This window comes from Marmota monax, unplaced genomic scaffold (assembly GCF_021218885.2).
Source record: "Marmota monax isolate L192 unplaced genomic scaffold, Marmota_monax_Labrador192_F-V1.1 WCK01_AAM20220418_F8-fsc00132, whole genome shotgun sequence".
Lineage (NCBI taxonomy): Eukaryota > Metazoa > Chordata > Mammalia > Rodentia > Sciuridae > Marmota > Marmota monax.
In genome coordinates this window covers 8,639,076-8,663,081 of record NW_026695199.1, presented here as the reverse complement: position 1 = coordinate 8,663,081, position 24,006 = coordinate 8,639,076, and the positions used below count along the sequence as shown (strand labels likewise).

General features: G+C 34.1%; 2 protein-coding genes across 2 annotated transcripts; both read right to left on the bottom strand.

Annotated features, from left to right (window-relative positions):
• Positions 1-892: 892 nt before the first annotated feature.
• On the bottom strand, positions 893-22,683 carry LOC124082213 (albumin-like). Its single transcript, XM_046428672.2, has 15 exons — positions 22,527-22,683; positions 21,798-21,855; positions 20,731-20,863; positions 18,488-18,699; positions 17,827-17,959; positions 16,972-17,069; positions 15,377-15,506; positions 14,206-14,420; positions 13,015-13,147; positions 11,805-11,902; positions 10,175-10,313; positions 4,388-4,611; positions 2,903-3,035; positions 2,189-2,256; positions 893-1,044 (listed from the first exon to the last, which is right to left on the bottom strand). Exons 1-14 carry the CDS (start codon positions 22,603-22,605, stop codon positions 2,215-2,217), a joined length of 1,827 nt encoding a protein of 608 aa, XP_046284628.1. The 5' UTR covers positions 22,606-22,683; the 3' UTR covers positions 893-1,044; positions 2,189-2,214.
• Positions 2,879-22,605, bottom strand: LOC124082271 (albumin). Its single transcript, XM_046428739.1, has 13 exons — positions 22,527-22,605; positions 21,798-21,855; positions 20,731-20,863; positions 18,488-18,699; positions 17,827-17,959; positions 16,972-17,069; positions 15,377-15,506; positions 14,206-14,420; positions 13,015-13,147; positions 11,805-11,902; positions 10,175-10,313; positions 4,388-4,611; positions 2,879-3,035 (listed from the first exon to the last, which is right to left on the bottom strand). The coding sequence occupies exons 1-13, from the start codon at positions 22,603-22,605 to the stop codon at positions 2,879-2,881; spliced, it is 1,809 nt and encodes a 602-aa protein (XP_046284695.1).
• Positions 22,684-24,006: the final 1,323 nt, after the last annotated feature.

Below are 24,006 nucleotides of genomic sequence, written 5' to 3'. Positions count from 1 at the left end.
CTCTCCCGCTTTGGAGAGATTGAAACAAATATGTTAAGTGCTTGATTCATTTGAGCTGAGGCCAAGTAGGGGTTGCATAGGGATGAGGGATGTAATGGTGGGTGTGCAGAACATAACAGGAAGAGAAGGGACTTTTTTTTTTCAACTTGAGCAAGCATCATACTTAAAATGAAACTATAGAGGACTATTTGTTAAGAACGAGTTGTGAAATAGTAAGCACAGAATGAAACCAAGCCTGTAAAAATTTTTAAAAAAATACAAACTATTATAACTATAAATGACTATGTAAACTCCTAGTCAAAATTGTGATATAAGTAATTACCTTCAGGAACAGGGAAAAGAGGCTTAGTGTTGAGTACAACACCTTAACTTCTTTACAAGAAACTTTAAAGATGCTTGTACTTCATCAGTTCAACACATTTTAACCAATACTGGATATAAGTTCCTCCAGATCACCCAACCCTCTCTTCCATTAATGCTTCTACAAATTTCTAACACATTTCATGTATTGTTATCCTAAACTGTCATTAAATTTCTCCAAGAATGACTTGGAGAATTTTAAACCTAAATTTTAATTAGTCACCTTAAAAGTCATCTCTCTTTTGTCTCTCACTAGTTCTTGGAGAGTCCCAGTAGGAGGAAGAGACAGGCTGTAAATGCCCTATCCCTGCAACAGGTGTTATTGTTTCATAATGTTAAAAGGCTATTTTGAATATTTATAACCCATAATTCAGATGAGAATTAACTTTTCTTTTTATGAAGTAGCCTCTAAGGAACTAGAAGGCCTCTGATGAAGTGGGGTGAGAGACAGAAAATTGAAACTTTCACAGATCCACAGAATTTTCAAGGATGGAAACACACTTTTGGAAAATAACAGTCCTGGACCACAATATTCGATTCTTTTCATTTTTTATTAATTACAACATAGAGCAAAGAGGTCAAACGTTTGAAAAAAAGTTGTGTTTCTTAGAGTGTTGATTTTACATCAGCAGAAAAGACAAACAGATGGATAAAGTCTTGGTCTCTTTCTCTTCTATGGACAGGCTGAAAAACAAAAAGAGAAAAATAGAAGAGCTGTTTGTAAAACGTCATATATTTTTCCAATCTGTTACAACTAATGCTAAATTGCTTCGATTTTCTTTCTGAAATTTCCACCAGCAGAAACAATTTAAACCTTCCAAAGCTTAGCTGGGTTCCCCTTTTGCTGGGCAAGGGCACAGGACACACCAACATGTTGTGAAGTCCCCTCTTCATCAGTGGTTCCACCAGACTCAAGTCAGAGGCCTCTATCACCACTCCTCAGGGCTATCTAGCACCTACTCTTACTTAAGTCATACCTAAACAAAAAAAATATCTGCTCAAATTTGGAAACCTAGGAAGACATTTTTTCCACTTAGGGCTGAAACACATCACATTTGGGAATGACCAAATTTTTGGAGATACAAAATGGCTATTCTTTGTTTGGATGCACAAGTAGTATTATATGGTCAAATAACCTGGTTTTACCAATACTTTATTTCATTGCTATTCTATTTTTAAATTCTGTTCCAAAAAATAGTCAAACATGTTTATGCTCAAATGTCTATATTTTAAAGTGGACCTTTGGTCATAAGAAGAAAAAATTCTATTATATTAAATTCTATTATATTAGCATGTTGACACGTTAAAAATTTAGGAGCATGTTAATCATTCTACACTGGAAGTTAATGTAAGATAGATTGCTTATTAAATTATTAGGTTGAACCATGTGAAACCATTGATATTCAACTGTTTTTAACCTGCAAAATGTTCTTTCATATGGTTCTAACACTAGAGTCTCTGCTGGTGAGGCATCACTGAGAGGACTCTGCACACAGGTCACATATGTCAGAAGAGGACAATGGTTAACTCAATTCCTGCTGGAATTTTGAAATATGACTCCAACTCTTACTAGCTTGGTTGCCCCTTAGGTAAATATATTATATAACCCATGCCTTTATGTGACCATTTATTCATCTACAAAATGAGAATAATAAGAGTACCCAACTCAGATATTTTTTAAATAATTATATAAGTTAATATATACAAAGAGCTAAAAGTAGTGGTTGGTACTTATCTATATGACTGTTGACAAATGTTCAGTCATCTTTGCTTTTTTTAATAATAACAATTATAATTACTTTTTTAAAAATACAAAGTATATAGTTACCTGAGATCCTTGTGATTGTAATGTTTTTATGCTAAGGCCGCTTGACTTGCAGCAACCAATTTGGGGCCCTGAATACAAAGAAATGACAGACATTGGGAAAATATTAGCCTTACCATAGAATACAAAAATTAGCAGGTTATACAAAAAATAGGTGATATACAGTGATTGTACCTGCACCACCCCCTTTAATTCACATTAAACTACCAGGATCTCTACAAGGAAGTTCACCAACAATCACTCTCCCCAAGAAAATAAATATCTATCTATCTATCTATCTATCTATCTATAGATAGATAGATAGATAGATAGTCAGGGTACAGGGATGACTATTAAATGATTTAGATATTTAAAAGTCTATTCCCAACTGAACTAACTTGTAAAATTCAGCCAAATGAGAAGACAGCAATTTGGGGGAAAATGTTTAGATTAATGCTTTGCTTTACTGACCAAAACATTTTAGGCCTTATAAATATGTCTATCTATTCATAACGATCACAAATTTGGAACAAAAGAGACATTACAAAAATTTAATAGTATGCCACGGTGCAGCAGGAGATAAAACCAAGAACTACTAAACTCATTTTGTAAGACAATTGTACATAGAATAAGATCTCTGCTCCATGCATCTTTCAAAACCTAAATCCCTGACCTCTGACCTGACCAAATGCACAAAAATGAAAGTTGGAAGTATTAAAATGAAAGCAGCTCCAGCACCTCCTCAGAGAAGCAGGCCTCCTTGTCGTCAGCCTTGCAGCACTTTTCTAGAAAAGCTACGAAATCCCCCATCACGGTTTTCAGTTGATCCATTGTTGCTGTGGGCTTGTGTTTCACCAGCTCAGCAAGTGCTCTGCATTTGAACAGAAAATGAAAGACACAGCAAGAACAACTTAAGAATATAAGAAATATGAAGGATATAAGAATGGCACTTAACATTATAAACCTTGCAGGGCACTGTAGCGCACACCTGTAATCCCAGCAGCTCAGGAGGTTGAGGCAGGAGGATCACAAAATCAAAGCCAGCCTCACCAACTTGGGGGAGGCACTTACCAACTCATCGAGACCATGTCTCTAAATAAAACATAAAATAGAGCTGGGGATGTGGCTCAGTGGCTAAGCACCCCTGGTTCAATCCTCAGTACCAAAAAAAAAAAAAAAAAAGAAAGAAATAAAAGAAAAAGCATTAAATCTTGGAGCCAGGCAGCTCTGGGTTTGAGGTCATGTATGCCATTCTAACCTCATGTGACATTAATAAATCCACTTCACTAGGGTTGGTGAGAGGATCAAATAAGATAATCAATGCAAATCACTCAGTGTTTTACAGAGTTTCAGTAGATTGCCAGAAAACGTATGTCATAGCATTCAGATATTATTCAGATTTACGAGCTATGCTTCATTGACTTTATAGCTCTTGAAGGGTTTAAAATGACCTCTAAATTTTTAATGACCTTGAACTTCATTGAAAAATCTTCTTCTTTAAGAATCTTTAAAGTTTGTCTGTCACTTTTGCCCTATTCAAATTTAATTAAGGGGAGGTTATAGGAGTTAAGACTTCCAAACAAGTGGAAGGTGGTGTTTCCCTTTCATTGACAAATAAAAAGACAACAGTGCCCCAATGTGTAGTGTGGGAATAATAGGTTTTATAATATAAGTTATAAGTCTCTATCATGACTATGGGTGACCAGAGATGACAGCAACTTTCTGTTGCTAAAGTTCATGCTATTCTCATCCTTTCTGACAGCATTGAGGAGTTAAGCCTCAAAACTCACATTTCTAGATGTTTTCTATTCAATTGTCATTCTCAAACGTCACATCACAGGGTTTTCTCTCACCTGTGGGGTCACTCTAGAACAAACTTAAAGTACCATTCATGCCTAGAAATAAATTCCCCTATGATTTCTACAACTAGTTTTTTTCTAGCCACAAATTCATCAGTTAAATGTTAAGCCATTTCTACTCGACCTAGCCTATGATCTTATTCTACTGGGGTGTTCATCCACAATATCACTATGAATAGTTTTTGCCCTCCAAGGGAAAAAAAAGCCATTCATTTTATTCTTGACAATTTTATCAACTTAAAAAGGCCAATACTTAAGTACTTTCCTCCAAGGAATATAATCAGTACATGAGAGGGTTTACTCCTTTCAATTAACAGTTCTCTTTATCAAAACTATAAACATGTGATAACGAAATACTACTCACGATTGTTTCTTGATTTGTTGCTCAGTCTCTGGAAGTGTGCATATATCTGCATGGAAGGTGAATGTATCAGCATGCAATTCTTTGGGAACATATGTGTCATCAACTGATAGAGCAGAAAAGCATGACAGCTTGTTCGCAAAGGACTCAGAGCAGCATTTGGTGATTCTCTCACTCACTGGATTCTTCTCATGCATCACACACTCTGAGTTCAGGATTGCAGTCAGCTGAAGAACAAGAAGGAGAGCAGAAACTCAAAAGAGGCAAAAGAGTCCACAAACACTCTTTTTTCCATGCACCCAAAGTTGTGACATATTAAACTAGGAACAATGAATCCAAAGTTTACTGAGGCAGCAAATGACTATCTTTGGAACTAAACATAAGGGACTCTTTAATATTGACTCTTTTAAAAGTAAGTCTAGATGTCTCAATATTCTTAATACTTGAGAAGATGATTCACAAAAATAATTGAAAGTAATATGTCCTAACATATGTGTTAGAATGAGAAAGAAGTAGTCTTATCTGTTAAGAAACCATGAGCAGAACATCCAAGAAATATGGGATAACATCAAGAGACCAAATTTAAGAGTCATTGGGATACAGGAAGGGACAGAGTTTCAAACCAAAGGAATGAGCAATCTATTCAATGAAATAATACGAGAAAACTTCCCAGACTTGAAGAATGAGACAGAACCCCAAATCCTAGAAGCCTACAGGATGCCGAATGTGCAAAATCATAAGAGACCCACACCTAGTCACATTATAATGAAGATGCCCAACATACAGAATAAGGAGAGAATTTTAAAAGCTACAAGAGAAAGGAAGCAGATCACATTTAGGGGTAAGCCAATCAGGATAACAGCTGATCTTTCAACACAGACTCTGAAAGCTAGAAGATCCTGGAATAACATATTTCAAACACTGAAAGAAAATGGGTTCCAACCAAGAATTGTGTTTCCAGCAAAATTAAGCTTCAGGATGGAAGATGAAATTAAAACCTTCCACGATAAACAAAAGTTAAAAGAATTTGCAGCTAGAAAACCATCTCTTCAAAACATCCTTGGCAAAACATTACAGGAAGAGGAAATGGAAAATAACAATGAAAACCAACAGTGGGAGGTAGGACACTAAAGGGGGGAAAATAATCAAAGAGGAAAACAAACCATGTTTAGTAACAGAAATAAACAAATATGGCTGGAAGAACAACCCATATCTCAATAATAACCCTAAATGTTAATGGCTTAAACTCACCAATCTAGAGACACAGGCTAGTAGAATGGATCACAAAACAAGACCCAACAATATGCTGCCTACAGGAGACGCATTTGATAGGAAAAGACATACATAGGCTGAAGGTGAAAGGTTGGGAAAAATCATATCACTCATATGGACTTCGGAAACAAGCAGGAGTATCCATACTCATATCAAATAAAATAGATTTCAAGCCAAAGTTAATCAAAAGGGATAAAGAGGGACACTACATACTGCTCAAGGGAACCATACACCAACAAGACATAACAATCATAAATATATATGCCCCAAACAATGGTGCAGCTATGTTCATCAAACAAACTCTTCTCAAGTTCAAGAGTCTAATAGACCACCATACAATAATCATGGGAGACTTCAACACACCTCTATCACCACTGGACAGATCTTCCAAACAAAAGTTGAATAAGGAAACTATAGAACTCAATAACACAATTAATAACCTAGACTTAATTGACATATATAGAATATACCACCCAACATCAAGCAGTTACACTTTTTTCTCAGCAGCACATGGATCCTTCTCAAAAATAGATCATATATTATGTCACAGGGAAACTCTTAGACAATATAAAGGAGTAGAGATAATACCATGCATCCTATCTGATCATAATGGAATGGAACTGAAAATCAACGATAAAAGAAGGAAGGGAAAAGAATACATCACTTGGAGAATGAACAATAGGTTACTGAATGATCAATGGGTTATAGAAGACATCAAGGAAGAAATTTAAAAATTCTTAGAGATTAATGAAAACACAGACACAACATATCGGAATCTATGGGACACATTGAAAGCAGTTCTAAGAGGAAAATTCATTGCTTGGAGTTCATTCATTAAAAAAAGAAAAAACCAACAAATAAATGATCTCATACTTCATCTCAAAATCCTAGAAAAAGAAGAGCAAAACAACAGCAAAAGAAGTAGAAGGCAAGAAATAATTAAAATCAGAGCTGAAATTAATGAAATCGAAACAAAAGAAACAATTGAAAAAATTGACAAAACTAAAAGTTGGTTCTTTGAAAAAATAAACAAAATCAACAGACCCTTAGCCATGCTAGCGAAGAGAAGAAGAGAGAGAACTCAAATTACTAACATACGGGATGAATGAGGCAATATCACAACAGACACTTCAGAAATACAGAAGATAATCAAAAATTATTTTGAATCCTTATACTCCAATAAATTAGAAGATAGTGAAGGCATAGATAAATTTCTTAAGTCATATGATCTGCCCAGATTGAGTCAGGAGGATATAGACAACCTAAACAGACCAATATCAATTGAGGAAATAGAAGAAACCATCAAAAGACTACCAACTAAGAAAAGCCCAGGACCGGATGGGTATACAGCAGAGTTTTACAAAACCTTTTAAAGAGGAACTAATACCAATACTTTTCAAGCTACTTCGGGAAATAGAAAAAGAGGGAGAGCTTCCAAATTCATTCTACGAGGCCAACATCACCTTGATACCTAAACCAGACAAAGACACTTCAAAGAAAGAAAACTACAGACCAATATCTCTAATGAACCTAGATGCAAAAATCCTCAATAAAATTCTGGCCACTCAGATACAAAAACTTATCAAAAAAATTGTGCACCATGATCAAGTAGGATTCATCCCTGGGATGCAAGGCTGGTTCAATATACGGAAATCAATAAATGTTATTCACCACATCAATAGACTTAAAAATAAGAATCATATGATCATCTCGATAGATGCGGAAAAAGCATTTGACAAAGTACAGCATCCCTTTATGTTCAAAACTCTAGAAAAACTAGGGATAACAGGAACATACCTCAATATTGTAAAAGCAATCTATGCTAAGCCTCAGGCTAGCATCATTCTGAATGGAGAAAAATTGAAGGCATTCCCTCTAAAATCTGGAACAAGACAGGGATGCCCTCTCTCACCACTTCTGTTCAACATAGTTCTCGAAACACTGGCCAGAGCAATTAGACAGACGAAAGAAATTAAAGGCATCAAAATAGGAAAAGAAGAACTTAAATTATCACTATTTGCAGATGACATGATTCTATACCTAGCAGACCCAAAAGGGTCTACAAAGAAACTATTAGAGCTAATAAATGAATTCAGCAAAGTGGCAGGATATAAAATCAACACGCATAAATCAAAGGCATTCCTGTATATCAGCGACAAATCCTCTGAAATGGAAATGAGGACAACCACTCCATTCAGAATATCTTCAAAAAAAATAAAATACTTGGGAATCAACCTAACAAAAGAGGTGAAAGACTTATACAATGAAAACTACAGAACCCTAAAGAGAGAAATAGAAGAAGATCTTAGAAGATGGAAAAATATACCCTGTTCATGGATAGGCAGAACTAACATCATCAAAATGGCGATATTACCAAAAGTTCTCTATAGGTTTAATGCAATGCCAATCAAAATCCCAACGGCATTTCTTGTAGAAATAGAGAAAGCAATCATGAAATTCATATGGAAAAACAAAAGACCCAGAATAGCAAAAACAATGCTAAGCAGGAAGTGTGAGTCAGGCGGTATAGCGATACCAGACTTCAAACTATACTACAGAGCAATAGTAACAAAAACAGCATGGTACTGGTACCAAAACAGGCGGGTGGACCAATGGTACAGAATAGAGGACACAGAAACCAATCCACAAAACTACAACTACCTTATATTTGATAAAGGGGCTAAAAGCATGCAATGGAGGAAGGATAGCATCTTCAACAAATGGTGCTGGGAAAACTGGAAATCCATATGCAACAAAATGAAACTGAATCCCTTTCTCTCGCCATGCACAAAAGTTAATTCAAAATGGATCAAGGAGCTTGATATCAAATCAGAGACACACCGTCTGATAGAAGAAAAAGTTGGCTACGATCTACATACTGTGGGGTCGGGCTCCAAATTCCTCAATAGGACACCCATAGCACAAAAGTTAATAACTAGAATCAACAAATGGGACTTACTCAAACTAAAAAGTTTTTTCTCAGCAAAAGATACAATAAGAGAGGTAAATAGAGAGCCTACATCCTGGGAACAAATCTTTACTCCTCACACTTCAGATAGAGCCCTAATATCCAGAGTATACAAAGAACTCAAAAAATTAGACAATAAGAGAACAAACAACCCAATCAACAAATGGGCCAAGGACCTGAACAGACACTTCTCAGAGGAGGACATACAATCAATCAACAAGTACATGAAAAGATGCTCACCATCTCTAGCAGTCAGAGAAATGCAAATCAAAACCACCCTAAGATACCATCTCACTCCAGTTAGATTGGCAGCCATTATGAAGTCAAACAACAACAAGTGCTGGCGAGGATGTGGGGAAAAGGATACACTTGTACATTGCTGGTGGGACTGCAAATTGGTGCAGCCAATTTGGAAAGCAGTATGGAGATTTCTTGGAAAGCTGGGAATGGATCCACCATTTGACCCAGCTATTCCCCTTCTTGGTCTATTCCCTAAAGACCTAAAAAGAGCATGCTACAGGGACACTGCTACATCGATGTTCATAGCAGCACAATTCACAATAGCTAGACTGTGGAACCAACCTAGATGCCCTTCAATGGATGAATGGATAAAAAAAATGTGGCATTTATACACAATGGAGTATTACTCTGCATTAAAAAATGACAAAATCATAGAATTTACAGGGAAATGGATGGCATTAGAGCAGATTATGCTAAGTGAAGCTAGCCAATCCCTAAAAAACAAATGCCAAATGTCTTCTTTGATATAAGGAGAGTAACTAAGAACAGAGTAGGGTCGAAGAGCATGAGAAGAAGATTAACATTAAACAGGGATGAGAGGTGGGAGGGAAAGGGAGAGAGAAGGGAAAATGCATGGAAATGGAAGGAGACCCTCAGAGTTATACAAAAGTACATACAAGAGGAAGTGAGGGGAAGGGGAAAAATAATATAAGGGGGACAAACGAATGTCAGTAGAGGGAGCAGAGAGAGAAGAGAAGAGGGGAGGGGAGGGGAGGGGAGGGGAGGGGGGATAGTAGAGGATAGGAAAGGCAGCAGAATACAACAGACACAGTATGGCAATATGTAAATCAATGGATGTGTAACTGATGTGATTCTGCAATCTGTATATGGGGTAAAAATGGGAGCTCATAACCCACTTGAATCAAATTGTGAAATATGATATATCAAGAAATATGTAATGTTTTGAACAGCCAACAATAAAAAATTAAAAAAAAAAGAAGTAGTCTTATATTGGCACATGAAACAGAGACCCCAAAAATGTAAATATTTAGGAAATTCCAAAACACTGAATATTCATGGATCCTTTTTAAAAGCAAGTTATAACTTTGAGATCTTATCTAAATTCTAACTTTGGCAGTTGAGATAATATAGGTGACCAAGTTCTGCACACACACAAAAATACATAGACATAGATATACCCATGCTAGTCATGTACACACGTTAGTAAATTCCTGCCTCTAAAAGTTAGCTTTGTCAGTTTCATAAGATGAGAATTCAGTATTATAATTATTATATTTTAAAAGACTCACATAGTCTTCAATACAGGGCAGTCTGTGTGATTCAGAAAGCTTACAGCACTGGGTGGCCACTTTTCCTAATTTTCTTGAAGCCTCCACAAGAGTTGGAGTTGACATCTGGGGTGCTTTCTGAGTATAACGAATTACAAGTCTGTTGGGGGAAAAAAAAATTTCATGTGTGTTTAGCCAAACAAGAAACTGTCTTTTTATAATACAGTATATCAAGCAGAGAAAATTCAAACAAAATTAAAATCAACTAATATGTTCTTGTTTGCCATTCATAGAATTATGTTTGTCTAAGTCAAGTGCAGTGATGCAGGACTCTAAACCCAGTTGCTCAGGAGGCTGAGCCAAAGTATTACAATTTTGAGGCCAGCTTCAGCAATTTAGTGAGAGCCTAAACAACTTAGCAAAACTCTATCTCAAAAAAAATTTTTTAAGAATTTTAAATTTTAAAAGAATTGCAGCTCAGTGGTAAATCTCCCCTGAGTTTAATACCCAGTACCTGCTACCAAAAATTATCTTCAACTTCAGAATGATGGCTTAATGTCAGAAAAAGACTTTGTCCTGTCCAAGAGATCATTAAACATGGCTTTGAATACCACCTGCACCATATAATCTCAGGAAGGTTAGCTACCTTATTATAATCCAGTGACATTAGTATACTTATTATTGCATCTTCGTTTCATTAAATTCTTTTGAGAGTGTAACATAAATCAGGACTATGATGAATTTGAAAGATATAGGTGAAAAATGGGAGGAAATATCCCTGCCTCAATAGGTATGATGAAAGGATTAAATTGAAAGTGATAATATAGGCAATGAACAAGGCATGTTATCCAGCATGTAAGAATCACTTATAAAGTATCCCAATCACCATGTAAAGTCAATGTAAGACTGTAATCTACTTAATGGAAGAATCTATGTATCATTCATTATTGTTAGCCTGAACTATAGTTTAAAAAAAGTGCTAACTATGTATATAAACTGCACAATAAATTCCTACTGAACCATGTGTCCCTTCTTCTTTCTTGACTTTTCCTCCATACATAAGGTCCTATTAAATGGGGACATTACTTCAGCATGCACTTTTATCTCTATCTCTTCTAGGGAGGGAAATTCCACAGGAAAACAAGGTCATGACCATCAAAGTCTAATGTATCTTCTGAACATCCACTTTTCCCACCAATAGACCAAGAGGAATGCAATTTCCCATATTATCTAAGTCCATATCTTTGTCATGTTTTTGTGTTCAGCTTTTATATTACTTCTTGAACTACTGCTATTCAAGGCCTACTACTTCCTGCTCTGTAAAATGCTGGTAGGGTTCATTTACTCACAAACTATCCCTTAACCTCCAAGGAACATCCTCAGTTGATAAGCCAACATTTGGCACTAACCCTCCCAGCCTACATACTTCCAGTCTCAAAAGACCATTTTTTAAAACTGTACATAAATAGAAGCCTCTGCATCCCATCGACTATATTTTCTCTGCTCTCCAGACTTTTTTGATAAAGAGAGTTTAGAAAGATATGTGTATCTTTGCTATTAAAAGTAATATGCTAGGCAGCCTTTACATGAAGTATTAAATAATAGCAAATCAGTCAAGGAAAAAAGTCAGCGAATAAACAAAAATACTTACACATTTTGGAATTTATATTCCCCAAGTTGCTCATAGAGATCACAGTTTTGCTTGACTATATTCTGAGGCTCAGTCACAAGAGGCTCAAATTCCTCAAACTGAAACATAAAAGAATCCATTTATAGTATCCTTCTGAGGACCAGATACTGGTCACTTTCTACCCCTTCCTTCTTTCTTCCCAAAACCACATGAGTAGATGTTCAGTGCCACATCTGTCACATCACATTCAAATTATTTCTCTTATTTGACAAGACTGTATAGTGCAAGAGTTTCTGGAGTTCAGTGGCTGGCTTTGGAGCCAGGCCACCTGACTCATTTTCCAGTGGTGCAGCTTTACTTACCAGTTCTGAGATTCAGAATCCTCATCTTCACAATAGAGGTAAAAATAGTGCTCACCACCCAGAATTGCTCTGGGAATCAACTAAGCTAATGACATTAAAATAGCACCTAGTACACAGTAAAAGGTCAATAAATGTTGGTCCTGAGTATTATTATTATTATTATTATTATTATTATTATTACTACTACTACTACTACTACTACTATTATTAGGCCATCTCTCCAGTTGGATCCTCAGCTCTCTGAGGAATATTGCCCTCAGTATCAGTTGCAGGACGGTGCCTGGCATACAGCAGCTTCTTGGTAGAGGAAAGAAAGTCTTTCTCTGATTCTATAACAGTTTGGAAACCTTTAACATATACTAGTAGGCACCCTAAAATCCTCCAGAACAGGTGTATTCTAACTTATCATCTTGTAAAACATTTCCTAAACCTTCTCAAAAAGATTTTTAAATATTCTAAAGAAATAAGTTTCATAACCTCCCTTAAGATATTACCTCCAGTACTTGATAAATCTTGGGTCAGGTTAACTTTCTTCATATCTAAGTTACATCTCTTTTAATTGACATTTAAATTTACCTGATCTTATTTAGTTCTCAGGAATATGGAAAACAAAGAAATGATGGCCAAGATTTTGTGAAATTAGAGATTACTGTCTTCATATCTTTCTTTTCTAGACCAACTGTTCAAAATTTATTAACCATTCTATTTAAGGCTATTTCTTTCTAAAATGTTTAAGAGCACAGAACTGAATCCATCTCAAGGAAAGATCTAAAAATTGTACTGTGTATCATTTCAGTCTTGCATTTTTTTCTTTCTCATTATTATAATCAGCAAAGAGCTGTATTCTTCTTTTCCTGTAGGACACCTACCACATTGCCATAGCATGCAGGAGGATCAGCTTCAGCACAGCACTTCTCCAGTTTGGCTTCATATGCCTTGGCAATTCTCAGCAGCAAGAGGGAACCATACTCAGGATGCCTTCTTGAATATTCATACAAAAACCTAAGTAAGAAGAACATAGATTTAGTTGAACCAATGAGAAAGAATATGTACTTAACTCACTCCAAGTGTAACTCAGATTCCCAAGGTCTGAATTTCACTAAACCCCATGCAGTGAAGCTTAGTGGCAAAGGACTTGGGGTTCTTCCTGTGCTCAATTTCTGGTTCTGCCGCTTATTTTACTCTATTACGTTTGGCACCTTATTAAAACTAAAGAGCTTTAGTTTCCTCCTCTGTAGATTGGGAATCATAATAATATTCATCTCATATGTTGGGTTATTAGAAATACATGAACAATGTGTGCAAAATATATACTCATACATCTTAAATATTTTATGAATCATATCTGTCACTTTTTTTATAAGTATGTAGTTTGATTTGGAGTATATCTCAAAAGTATTGTACTAGACAGAGATATGTTCTTAAAATTTTCTTTTTCCTCTTCATATGATTGAAATATTTTATGATATTATTTAGTGCAAAGGAAGCTATTGCAATCCAACAATAAAATTGTAAAGCTTGTCATCATTCTTATTGATCGTATATAATCATTTGTTATTTAACTGCCTTGCCATACTACTGAACTTTTAGCCTTTTCATCCAAGTATGAAACACTTAGTGTCAAATTCTATACTTTGTTTTATATATTTCCTGTCAACACAAAGATGCATAGATAGAGATAGATGTATTAAGATGATTGATAGGCAATATAAGTTCATATATATTTTAGATATTTAAGAAGTACCCTTTCAATGAATGATTGAACAAGTAAACATTATATACATAATTTGTATACATACAAATATTTCTAGAGATATTTCTAGAGATGTCCCTAAGGAGTAAGGAACATTGAGCTTTACCATGAATATATACTGAATGACAATGTTTGAAATTAATTAATTGTTTCAACCTTTAAAGACTGGGAGACGATGGATGAGTCAAAGAAGCATTCTTGGCAACATGGAAACTGTAGTAACTCCAAAGGAAAGCCTAGCATATCTTCCTAAATCATGAGCTTGTTAAATCAAATGCTAAAAAGGGTAATTCCTTATCTAACTTACGTGCCCAAGAAGATATCTTTTGCCTCAGCATAGTTTTTGCAAACATCCTTATCCTCAGCATAATCAGTTGTTAGTGCTGGTAAGTCAGCAGGCTTATCATCCTCTTCCAGATCAATGATGCAGTGGTATCTTTCCAATGGGGGCTTAGCACAACATTCTCCCACTTTCTTGGAGATTGTATCTTGATTATCACAAGCGTAATTGGAAAGGGTTATCTATGAGGAGGTCAACAATTGTTCAACATAAATTAGCATTGCTACACTTTCTCTTCAGATATTTGTGATTTTGCAGAACACATTCACTGTATTCCAAGGCCTTTCATTCACAACTACTGTGCCTTCTATGAACATATATCCTCTGTCAGTACTTCTGAGGCTCTAGGCTACTAAAACACACCTACTTGATCAAAATACACTAGTTAGGAACCAGTTATCATTTATTTGTTTATTATAATTAATTAATTAATCTCAGCTATTTATCAATTTTATATTTCCACTGTAGAGGTATGTATTTTTTTAAAATTAAAATTCAAGGCTATTTTTTTCAATACTTCCCTCAAAATAAATGCAGGCATTTTGAAACCAAATAACTAAGTAAAGCATGAAAAATTTTAACAAATGAGTCAAGATGACAGTCATGGGTTTTGCTTATATGTATAAAATATCTGTCTTAAATTTCCAGGAAGTGTCATGATAGTTCAGGATTCTGATATATGGTCATTATTTTTAATCTTTGATGAAAGGGAGACAACACTACAAATTTGGGGAAAAAGATCATTTTGGGGAAAACACTTAATGAAAGGAGACAACATAGAGGGGGGAAAATGCATTCTTTCCAAAGATCTCTTGAGAAAAATGGCCCTTCTCCAACCCAACCTTGCCCCCACCCCAAATATATCAGTAACCAGCGTCTTCCTTCACCTTCAGCCTAGATTCTCAGAGTATGACCGAAAAAAGTTACAAATAGGTGAAAGAGTTTTTCAGGTCATTTAGTAATTAGGATAGTAAGGTTTACAAGAAAGTACCACAGAGAAGGGAAAACTGGAAGACAGAGCAAATGAAAGCAAAGAAGACTAAGTCACCCATTGCCAGTTGTTCCCAGTCATGCTAAGTACATGTATTCTAGCATTTTAAGCATATAAGCTACAAATGGAAAATATATGGCTCTTTACCCTGTCATGTATAGCTTCAAGCAGATCACCACTGCAGGATTCCTTGTTGATTTTAGTAAGATCTGTTGCCATCTTGGTAATTTCTGTAAATTCAGCTTGGGGAAATTTCTGGCTTAGACGAGATACTAACCTAAAAAAAAATGTCCGCCCATCAACATATTATAATCAGGCAATAACTGATGTTAAACTCCTATGAAAATTCCATTTATAACAAGGAAATTCAAGACAGACACATAGAAATTTTTCTCAATTCATTAATTATTTTAATGCTAGAGCTGAACCAAATGGTGTTCTTTTTTTTTTTCTTGTTTTCTTAAAATTATCCATTGTAAGAGTGTGGGTTGGATGGAAAGCTGATAATTCATAAAATTAGCAATCAAAGAGGAATGTTGAAAGGGCCAACAGTGTGAGGGGCATCAGGTATGGAGCCCCAATCTGTCTTCCTGATCTGACTTCATATCTTCATAACAGTGAGACCTAGGCAAGTTACTTCTCTGAACTTTAGCCTTCTCAGTGTCACAACATCATGCTAAATGGAAGGACTATTTTGAAGATTAAATTAGATAATCTAGGAAGTATCACACAAACTCCAGTTACTCTTTTTTCCTTCATTAAAACCCATTTTTCCTGACTACTAAAATTCTTCAAGAAAATTAATTTCATAACATCTACATACTGATGGAGTTTTTATTAAGCATACTTTTACCAAGAAATTGATCCAGCACAGCCTCTAAGCTCTCTGACAAGATATAAAAGACTAATATCATCATTCTTTCCAAAATCATTTCCATGCTGTCTAAATCCAGAAATAGAGACTTCTTTCCCAGAACCAACCATTGCCTGTGTAATGTGCATTGGTTCATGGTAAGGGTATTTTGTTTATCAATTTGGTTGTATTTTGTGGTCTGGGTGGTAGGAATGAAAAGCAAAGATAGTTCAATTGACAGTTTCTAGAGAGCATGCATAATGTCTATTATCTTAATTTTACCTCCTGTTATATAGATTCATTGTTGACTGACAAGTGAGGAGTTAGAGAGGCAGGTAATATTTTTCTTAGTCAAATACTGAAGGATGTTCCCAGAATCAATAAATAGTATAAAAACAGAGGCCAAGGCAAAAATACGAGATTAAGAGCAGAGTTGAAGCTAAGCAAAAATTATGAGTACTAATTTGGCTTACTTCATGACTGAATTTAATTATAGGACACAACAAGACAAGTAGATGCTTTCAGATTATTGTGGGAAAGGATAAAATTAAATTAAAGATCCTGACTATAGCTCTATAAAAATAATACACCATTAGAGTATGTTTCCTAGTCTTCATAAAAAAATAGAATCCATATGTCTTCTTAGGACAAAAATGATAATGTCTTCTTAATTCTTTAACAACTTAGAAAAATAAGACAAAAATAATGTCAAATTGTTCCTTATGTTCTGATTTTCACCTCGAAGAAATTTTACCTTTTAGACACAATGACAACAAACTATATTTGTAAACACTGGGAGAAATGACACATAAATGTATAATTTTGTCAATGGAACCATTATCACTTTTACATTTTTATAAAGATAAAAAATTATATTAAAAATATTTACCATGCTTTGAAACCTCTTTCTCCATATTTCTCAATAACGCTACACTTGAATCTATCTTTGGCAGAAGAAAGCATTGTTGTCTTCCTCAAATTCTCAATCTAAAGAAAGAAAGAAATTTGAACAAAATGAAGAAAACTTCTATACAAAACACAACTTCGAAAACTCAGATGAGACTATGCCACATTCAATCTAAATTCCCAAGTACTCCCTTTGGGAAATAATCATTTTGCTATGTAAGAGGAAAAATTATTCTGGTCATAGTGGAAGCCTCTATGTAGTTAAAACCAGCTAGGACACATTGCCAAAGAAAAGGCTTCTGAAAGAAAAAGTATATGCTAATATCCCAGGAACATATAACCTAGCTGAGCTCTGCATTTTGTGCATAATCCATTTAAGTCCCTCCTCTGATAACATCAAGAAACTCCCCGGAGAACACAACGAGGTACACAATAAATACTTACGGAAGAAATAAATGATCTCTTGCTTCTAGTTGCAGTAAAATTCTCTACTTTGAATTCTTATCCATCAAAAAGTCTCATGAAAAATAAAACAAAAACTGTGGGCCCTTGCTTGACAAATACTTCCCTATAGAGAGAATCACCATAGAGAGGGGCAGGACATTTAACTATGTGCACAGTGATTCCCTCCATCAGATCAGCACTTCTAAATCTCAGAAGGAGGAAGGAAGAATAGGAGAGGCCTTCAAAAAGAATAAAACTTCTTTGGAAGACATAAAAGTAAAGCTTTTTGGAACATGTAGGGAAGTGTGTTTAGAAGAATAAGGTTTCCTAAACCTAACCACAAGATGTTTAAAATCTGACATTGCACTATGGATTGGTTCTTTTTGGGAAATACCTTTGGTGTCAGGCATTCTGCTTTATCCGCAGCTTGGCAGCATTCTGTCACAAAGCCTTTATACTTTTCAGCCAAGTCAATGATTTTCTGGGCACATAAGTAAGGATTTCTCCTGGCAACTTCATATACAAAGCTAATTTTAAAAGAAGATAACAAGAATTCATTTTTCCATACCACACAATATTACAGAAACAATTACAATCAACATTCTCCCAAGAGCCTCCAAAAGCCAAAGACATGTAATTTACCATTGAAGCTCAATTTGCATATGATGGCCTTGTCTTTGTCATTCTTTAAGTCAGTGAAAAGAAAGGATGAATCTGTGATGTACATGTATGTGGATCACATAATAAATGGTTAAACTGGGGTGATCTAATATTGCTGACTAAATCAATCCTGAGAGAGTATATATTTTTTCAGAATGTTTTAAAACATGTCTCTTTCAAATTTTCATATAGATCATACCTGTTTCAAGATCAAAGAATTTTGATTATATTTTTTGTTGTCCAGAATTTTGTGATGTGAAGTATTACTTCTTTAAAACTCAACATGAGAACAAAACTTCCAAGTCTTAATGTTGGAAATGGCTTGTGGTATGGTACTTTTATAATGAGTATTGACTTACTCCTTAATTTTTAATTTTGAAACATAGATTACTTACTGTCCCAAAGCCTTCAGGTCATTTTCTTCAAAGGAGGTGCACAAAGCATCAGGATGTTTTAAATCAAGTGCAGGGATGTTAGGCATGTCTTCTTTGTGCTTTACGAGGCATTGAAATCTCTCAAGGTCTTGTTTATCACAGCAGTCAGCCATATCACCATAGGTATCACGAAGAGTCGCAATTGAGCATGTTTTATCTCCAAAGATAGTATCCTAAATGGAAGAGAGCAACCTACACATTACTGGGAAGGTCTTTATTTTCTTTATTACAAAAAAAAAAAAAAAAACCAGCATAAATATTTAACAAACTGTTAAACTTGGTGAAGAAATCATCTACATTGCACATATGTATGATTTATCTTATATTGAAACATCCCAGGGGACCCCATGAATATGTTTTATGTATGAGTCAAAGCATAAATTTAAATATGAAAAAAAAATCTTAATGAAATACAAAATTTTAAACCCATCAAAAAAAGGAAATTGTATAAGAATTCACTTCCCCCATTAAATTTCCTTGATTTGGCTACTTCTGTGAAATTGTCATAACAATCAACTGCCACAATATTACTTAGGATGAATAAAACTTAAGGACAAAAAGAGAGTTGTTGGCTCTAAAGAATGTTACCTTTCTCTGCTTCTTACCTATCACTAGGGAAACTAGCCTGCAGTGCAGCGGGTGAATTCATCTTAGACAGAAGGAAATACTCAGATACTTTCTCATTTAATCTGCTTCTTTTTGAGAGACTCAATTTTTTAGTAGATACCATATACAAATCTACCACACATTATTACTGCATTAAAATATAGATTTTTTTATTCTAGAAATATTTCTCTCAAATTATTTCACTCATTCAATAAATCCTTTTTTTCCTCATTCATTGTTATTATATAAGTAATTCTAACCATATAGAAAATTCACTGGTCTAGACAGAATTTATTATTTTTTTAAATGCACTTTAAAAAATTCATATGTAGAACCATAAAATTGGGGGAAGTTAAAGTACTTATTCGCAGCAATGAGAGTTGTGTCCAGAGATAAACAAGAAGAGGAAAGGGTCCAAAGACAATATGGACCTTGACCCTGGAGAGGCATATATAGATTGAGTGGTGAAAGAAACATAGGCCTCTTATTTTAAAGATGTATTTAGAAATAGCAAACGTTCAAGCTCTTCAAAAGGATTGAGTGCCTTGTTTTTTTATTTTATGTAAAAAAATTAATAACCCTAAAATGATGAATAAATAACTATAACTATTATTTTGCCCATAGCATAGAAATCAGTTGGTGCTTTCTGGAAGTAAAAATCATGCTATTACCTCAAAGAGATATTAGACTCTTGTATTCAGTCAGGCATTATTTACATTATTTAGTCAAGATATGAGAATAACTGAAGTGTCCATCAACAGATAATAAATGGATAAAGAAAAATGTGGATGCATAAAGAAAATGTAATATCTATATACAAGGGAATGTCATTCATTCTTTAAAAGAAGGAAATTCTACAATTGGCACTAATGCAGATGATCTTTGAGAGCATTGTGCTAAGTGCAATAAACCAATCACAGACAAAGATGGATGATTCCGTTAATATCTCATTGCTGCGAATAAGTATTTTAATTTCCCCCAATTTTATAGTTCTACATATGAATTTTTTAAAGTGCATTTAAAAAAATAATAAATTCTAAAATAGTCAAATTCACAGAATCAAAGAATAAAAAGATGGCTGCCGGGAGCTAGGAAAAGGAGGAAATGGGGAGTGACTAATGAAATGGCATAAAATTTTACTTAAGCAAGATGAATAAACTGTGACAATCTGCTGCATAATATTGTACCTATAATCACGAATAACGTATTTCACACATAAACTTTTAAAAGGATAGAATTCCTGTCAAGTGTTCTAACCACAATAAAATAAAGTTAATAAATACACAAAGATACATTATCTCTATTAGCCTCTATGAAAAGAAACCAAACTTCTTGAAAAGAGATGGTTACAAATTGCCATTTAAATACACGGTGACTGTCACGTGTGTTCTCAATGAAAAAAAAAATCTTGTTAAAACTGGGCATACCCACAACATCTCTGTCCCTGAATAAACAGTGAATGACTTATCCGTCCATATGAAACTTTTGAGTGTAGCTTACAAATTGTCACTTAATAGTAATGTTTTAAAAGAATTTTTTCTTTGAAATATTCATAATAACTTAAAGGAAAAGAAAGAATCCTCAAAATCAGAACTTACAAGTGGTTTGTTACAATCTGCTCCTGTATTATCAGCAACACATGCTTTTGCCAAGTCAGTCACTTGTGTTGTAAATTTTGCAAGGTCATCATATTCGGTCTTCTGGAGATACTGAGAAAAGGTCACCAGTACCCTGAAACAAAAAAATACAGAAACATGTAGCACAAAAAAACTTTAACATAAAACAGGTTGGTTGATTTACTAGAGAGCAAATCACTTATGTGTCTTTAATCTATGTTTTCTATATCTTTCTTATAATTATCCAGAAAGCCTATTCATATGAGGTATTATCTAAGGCCTAATCAGGTACATGTGGTTTCCTAGGTAGGCAGGATAGTATTTCAGCCATGTCCAAATTTGTATGGGTTCATGTCAGTAGAGGCAGACACACAGGGCAAACTAGAAAACTGTATACCAAATAGATTTAATTGTTGAGACTGGGCTTTGCATAAATCCTTTGAGTTACTTAAAATGAAAATAAAAACACATCATTATTCGGGCTATAGGATTGTAATGACCTTTAAAAAATAGACTATTTTCTCAATTTTTTAAAAAAATATTAAAATGTTCCAAGAAACCACAGAAGAATTTGCTATGTAAAGGGAAGTTAGTAAGTGAGCTGCCAAAGGAACCATGTATTAGTCTTTCCACCATTGTTCCAGAGTTTCTGGGTAGTATGAGAAGTCCAGATTTTAACTGTTCAATATAGTAGCCATTAGACATATGTGACTATATACTTAAATTGTTTAAATTTAATTAATATTCTATTTAAATTTAAATAAATCAAAATGTACCTACTTAAATGCAATTTAACTAAACTTTAATACAATTTGACATTTTATTCCTCCATTGCACTGGCCATATTTAAAGTACTCAACAGCCCCATGTGGCCAGTGGCTACCATATTACATAACACTGATACAGAATATTTTCATCAGTACAGAAAATTGTAAGGGGCAACAATGCTCTGAAATCTGGACCATGATGACAGGAAAATGTAAGACATTTAGAGTAATAATCAATGTAATCAGAAACATTAAATTTGACTCTTCCATATTTTAACTTACAGGCCTTTGAACTCTTGCTCTCCGAATTCCTTATATCGTTTAATAATCTCACTTTCATCTAAGGAAAAGGAGAAGAAACAAAACAACATGTATTTAAATACTGAAGAAAATAATTAATTATATGCTATGTTCTATATTTCTTTTCATTTAACTTAGGTTGTTTATTTGCTTCAAAATATTGGATTCTTATTCTTACAGAAAGTCTTAGGATGGTGAACTATGTCTTCTGCACTTAAAGAAGATATTATTCGATCACAAAGAATATTATTTTTAATATCATTAAATAATTATAACTTTATATTCTAGTTATATAAAATCTAATGCTCTTATAGTACCTATAAACAGCAACTGAGAAGTAAATACAAGTGGAAATCCTATTTTTATTATTAATAACACAAGAGTTTTTCTATTCTAAATAAAGCAAGGTGCATTAGGTAGGCCTTAGAAATTGTTGTGAATTCTATCTTCTCTGTTCTATGAAGTGGAAGTCACTCTGCCTGGCATTTCTTCATTAGAGAAAAGAAATTACATTCACTAAATAATTCTCACCATGTTGTTTCTTCTTAACTATATTAATTAAATAACCACATAAGCATTCACAAAACAAAAAATCATCACATTCTAGATATAAATCCTAAAGGAAAACTTAATTCTTTAAATACACGGGGGTTTACTGAAACTTTTACTAGGAATAAAAAAAGTTGTACAAAGGAAAAACAGAATTCTTACCTGCTTCTCGACGAAACACACCCCTGGAATAAGCAGAGCTGAAGAGAAAGAGAAGGGAAATAAAGGTTACCCACTTCATTGTGCCAAAGGCTTGTGGGTTGATAGAAAAGGTAGAATGAATGCAGGGAAATTAGCCCTAATATACTTCTTTAACCAATAATTGTAGATTATTAACTAGACTCATCTTTGTATTTCATTGGCTCCCAACTGATTACAAAATCATAAGATTCTTGCCAAAAAAAAATGTTTGACTAGATTCCTTGCATATGTTTGCCATCTGGAACTGTTTTCTCCACAACACTTTGTCAATTTATCAAAGTTATGTAAAACATCTTATCAAATTTTATATAACAGTTTAAACGATTTGTACCTATTATTCAATACCATGTTCTTTATCTGCTATTTCTCATTTGAATATTTTGGTTTGTGATATTTGCAAAAATACAACTAACCCAATGCTGCTGCTTGGAATTGAGTTAAGATCCAAACTGCATCTACTATTAATTCCAAGTATGCTTTTTACTAAAGGTAATGAGAAATTTACACAAAGAGACATCTCATGGGGGTTCTACTTTTTTTTTTTTAACTATCAGAAAAAGTCTGACTTTTGCCTCAAACACAAACTAGGAGAAAAGCATAGCAACAATGACAACTAAAATAGATATTAGCAAGTCCCATGATTCCATCCTCGCTATGGCCTAAGTAACAAGCCAGTTATTTAACTAAATAATTGAGTCAGTCAAAATGCCCCATAACACATACAGGTACAGAAACTAATAAATACTCAAGAGAAGTATTATAATGAAATATATTTTCTATGACCTTATTTTAAATGATTTCACACAGAAAAGCCTAGAATAGATGAAGAGACATAGGAGTTTTTATTGTTGTTTTTATTTTGTTCATTGGTTTGTTTTTGTTTTTGTATTCAGTGACTCAAAGGAGTATTTTTGACATTTGTATTTCACCACTATGTTATACTTTATATTTTTGGAGGTAAACTTTTGTTTTCATTTTCTTCTTCCTTAACTAATCACAAATGGTAGAACTGATTTCCAAGAATGAGTCAGAATGTTTAGTTCGTTTTGAATTTCTTTGATTTATATAGCCTAACTAATAATTACATTGACAAGCATTCTTGATTTACATCTAGAACATTCAGACTTACCCAGAATGTTCCTGTATGGCAGAGACATATATCTAGTGATATAAAAAGCTGTGCTGACTTCATACAAAACTATCAAGTCATACCCTGTGGTAACAATTAAATTCCTTTATTTTATGTTTATATACAACATTTAAAACCAGTTTTGCTGTTATGACAATACCATTACTTTATTTACACATATGCACATTTGTTAGCAAAATAAAATAAATAGAATTATCTAATGACAAATTTCTACATTTAAATAGCTTTTAAAATGCACACTTTTAAGCATAAACTTTAAGAAGTCTCTGGATTCTCATACTAGGTAATTTT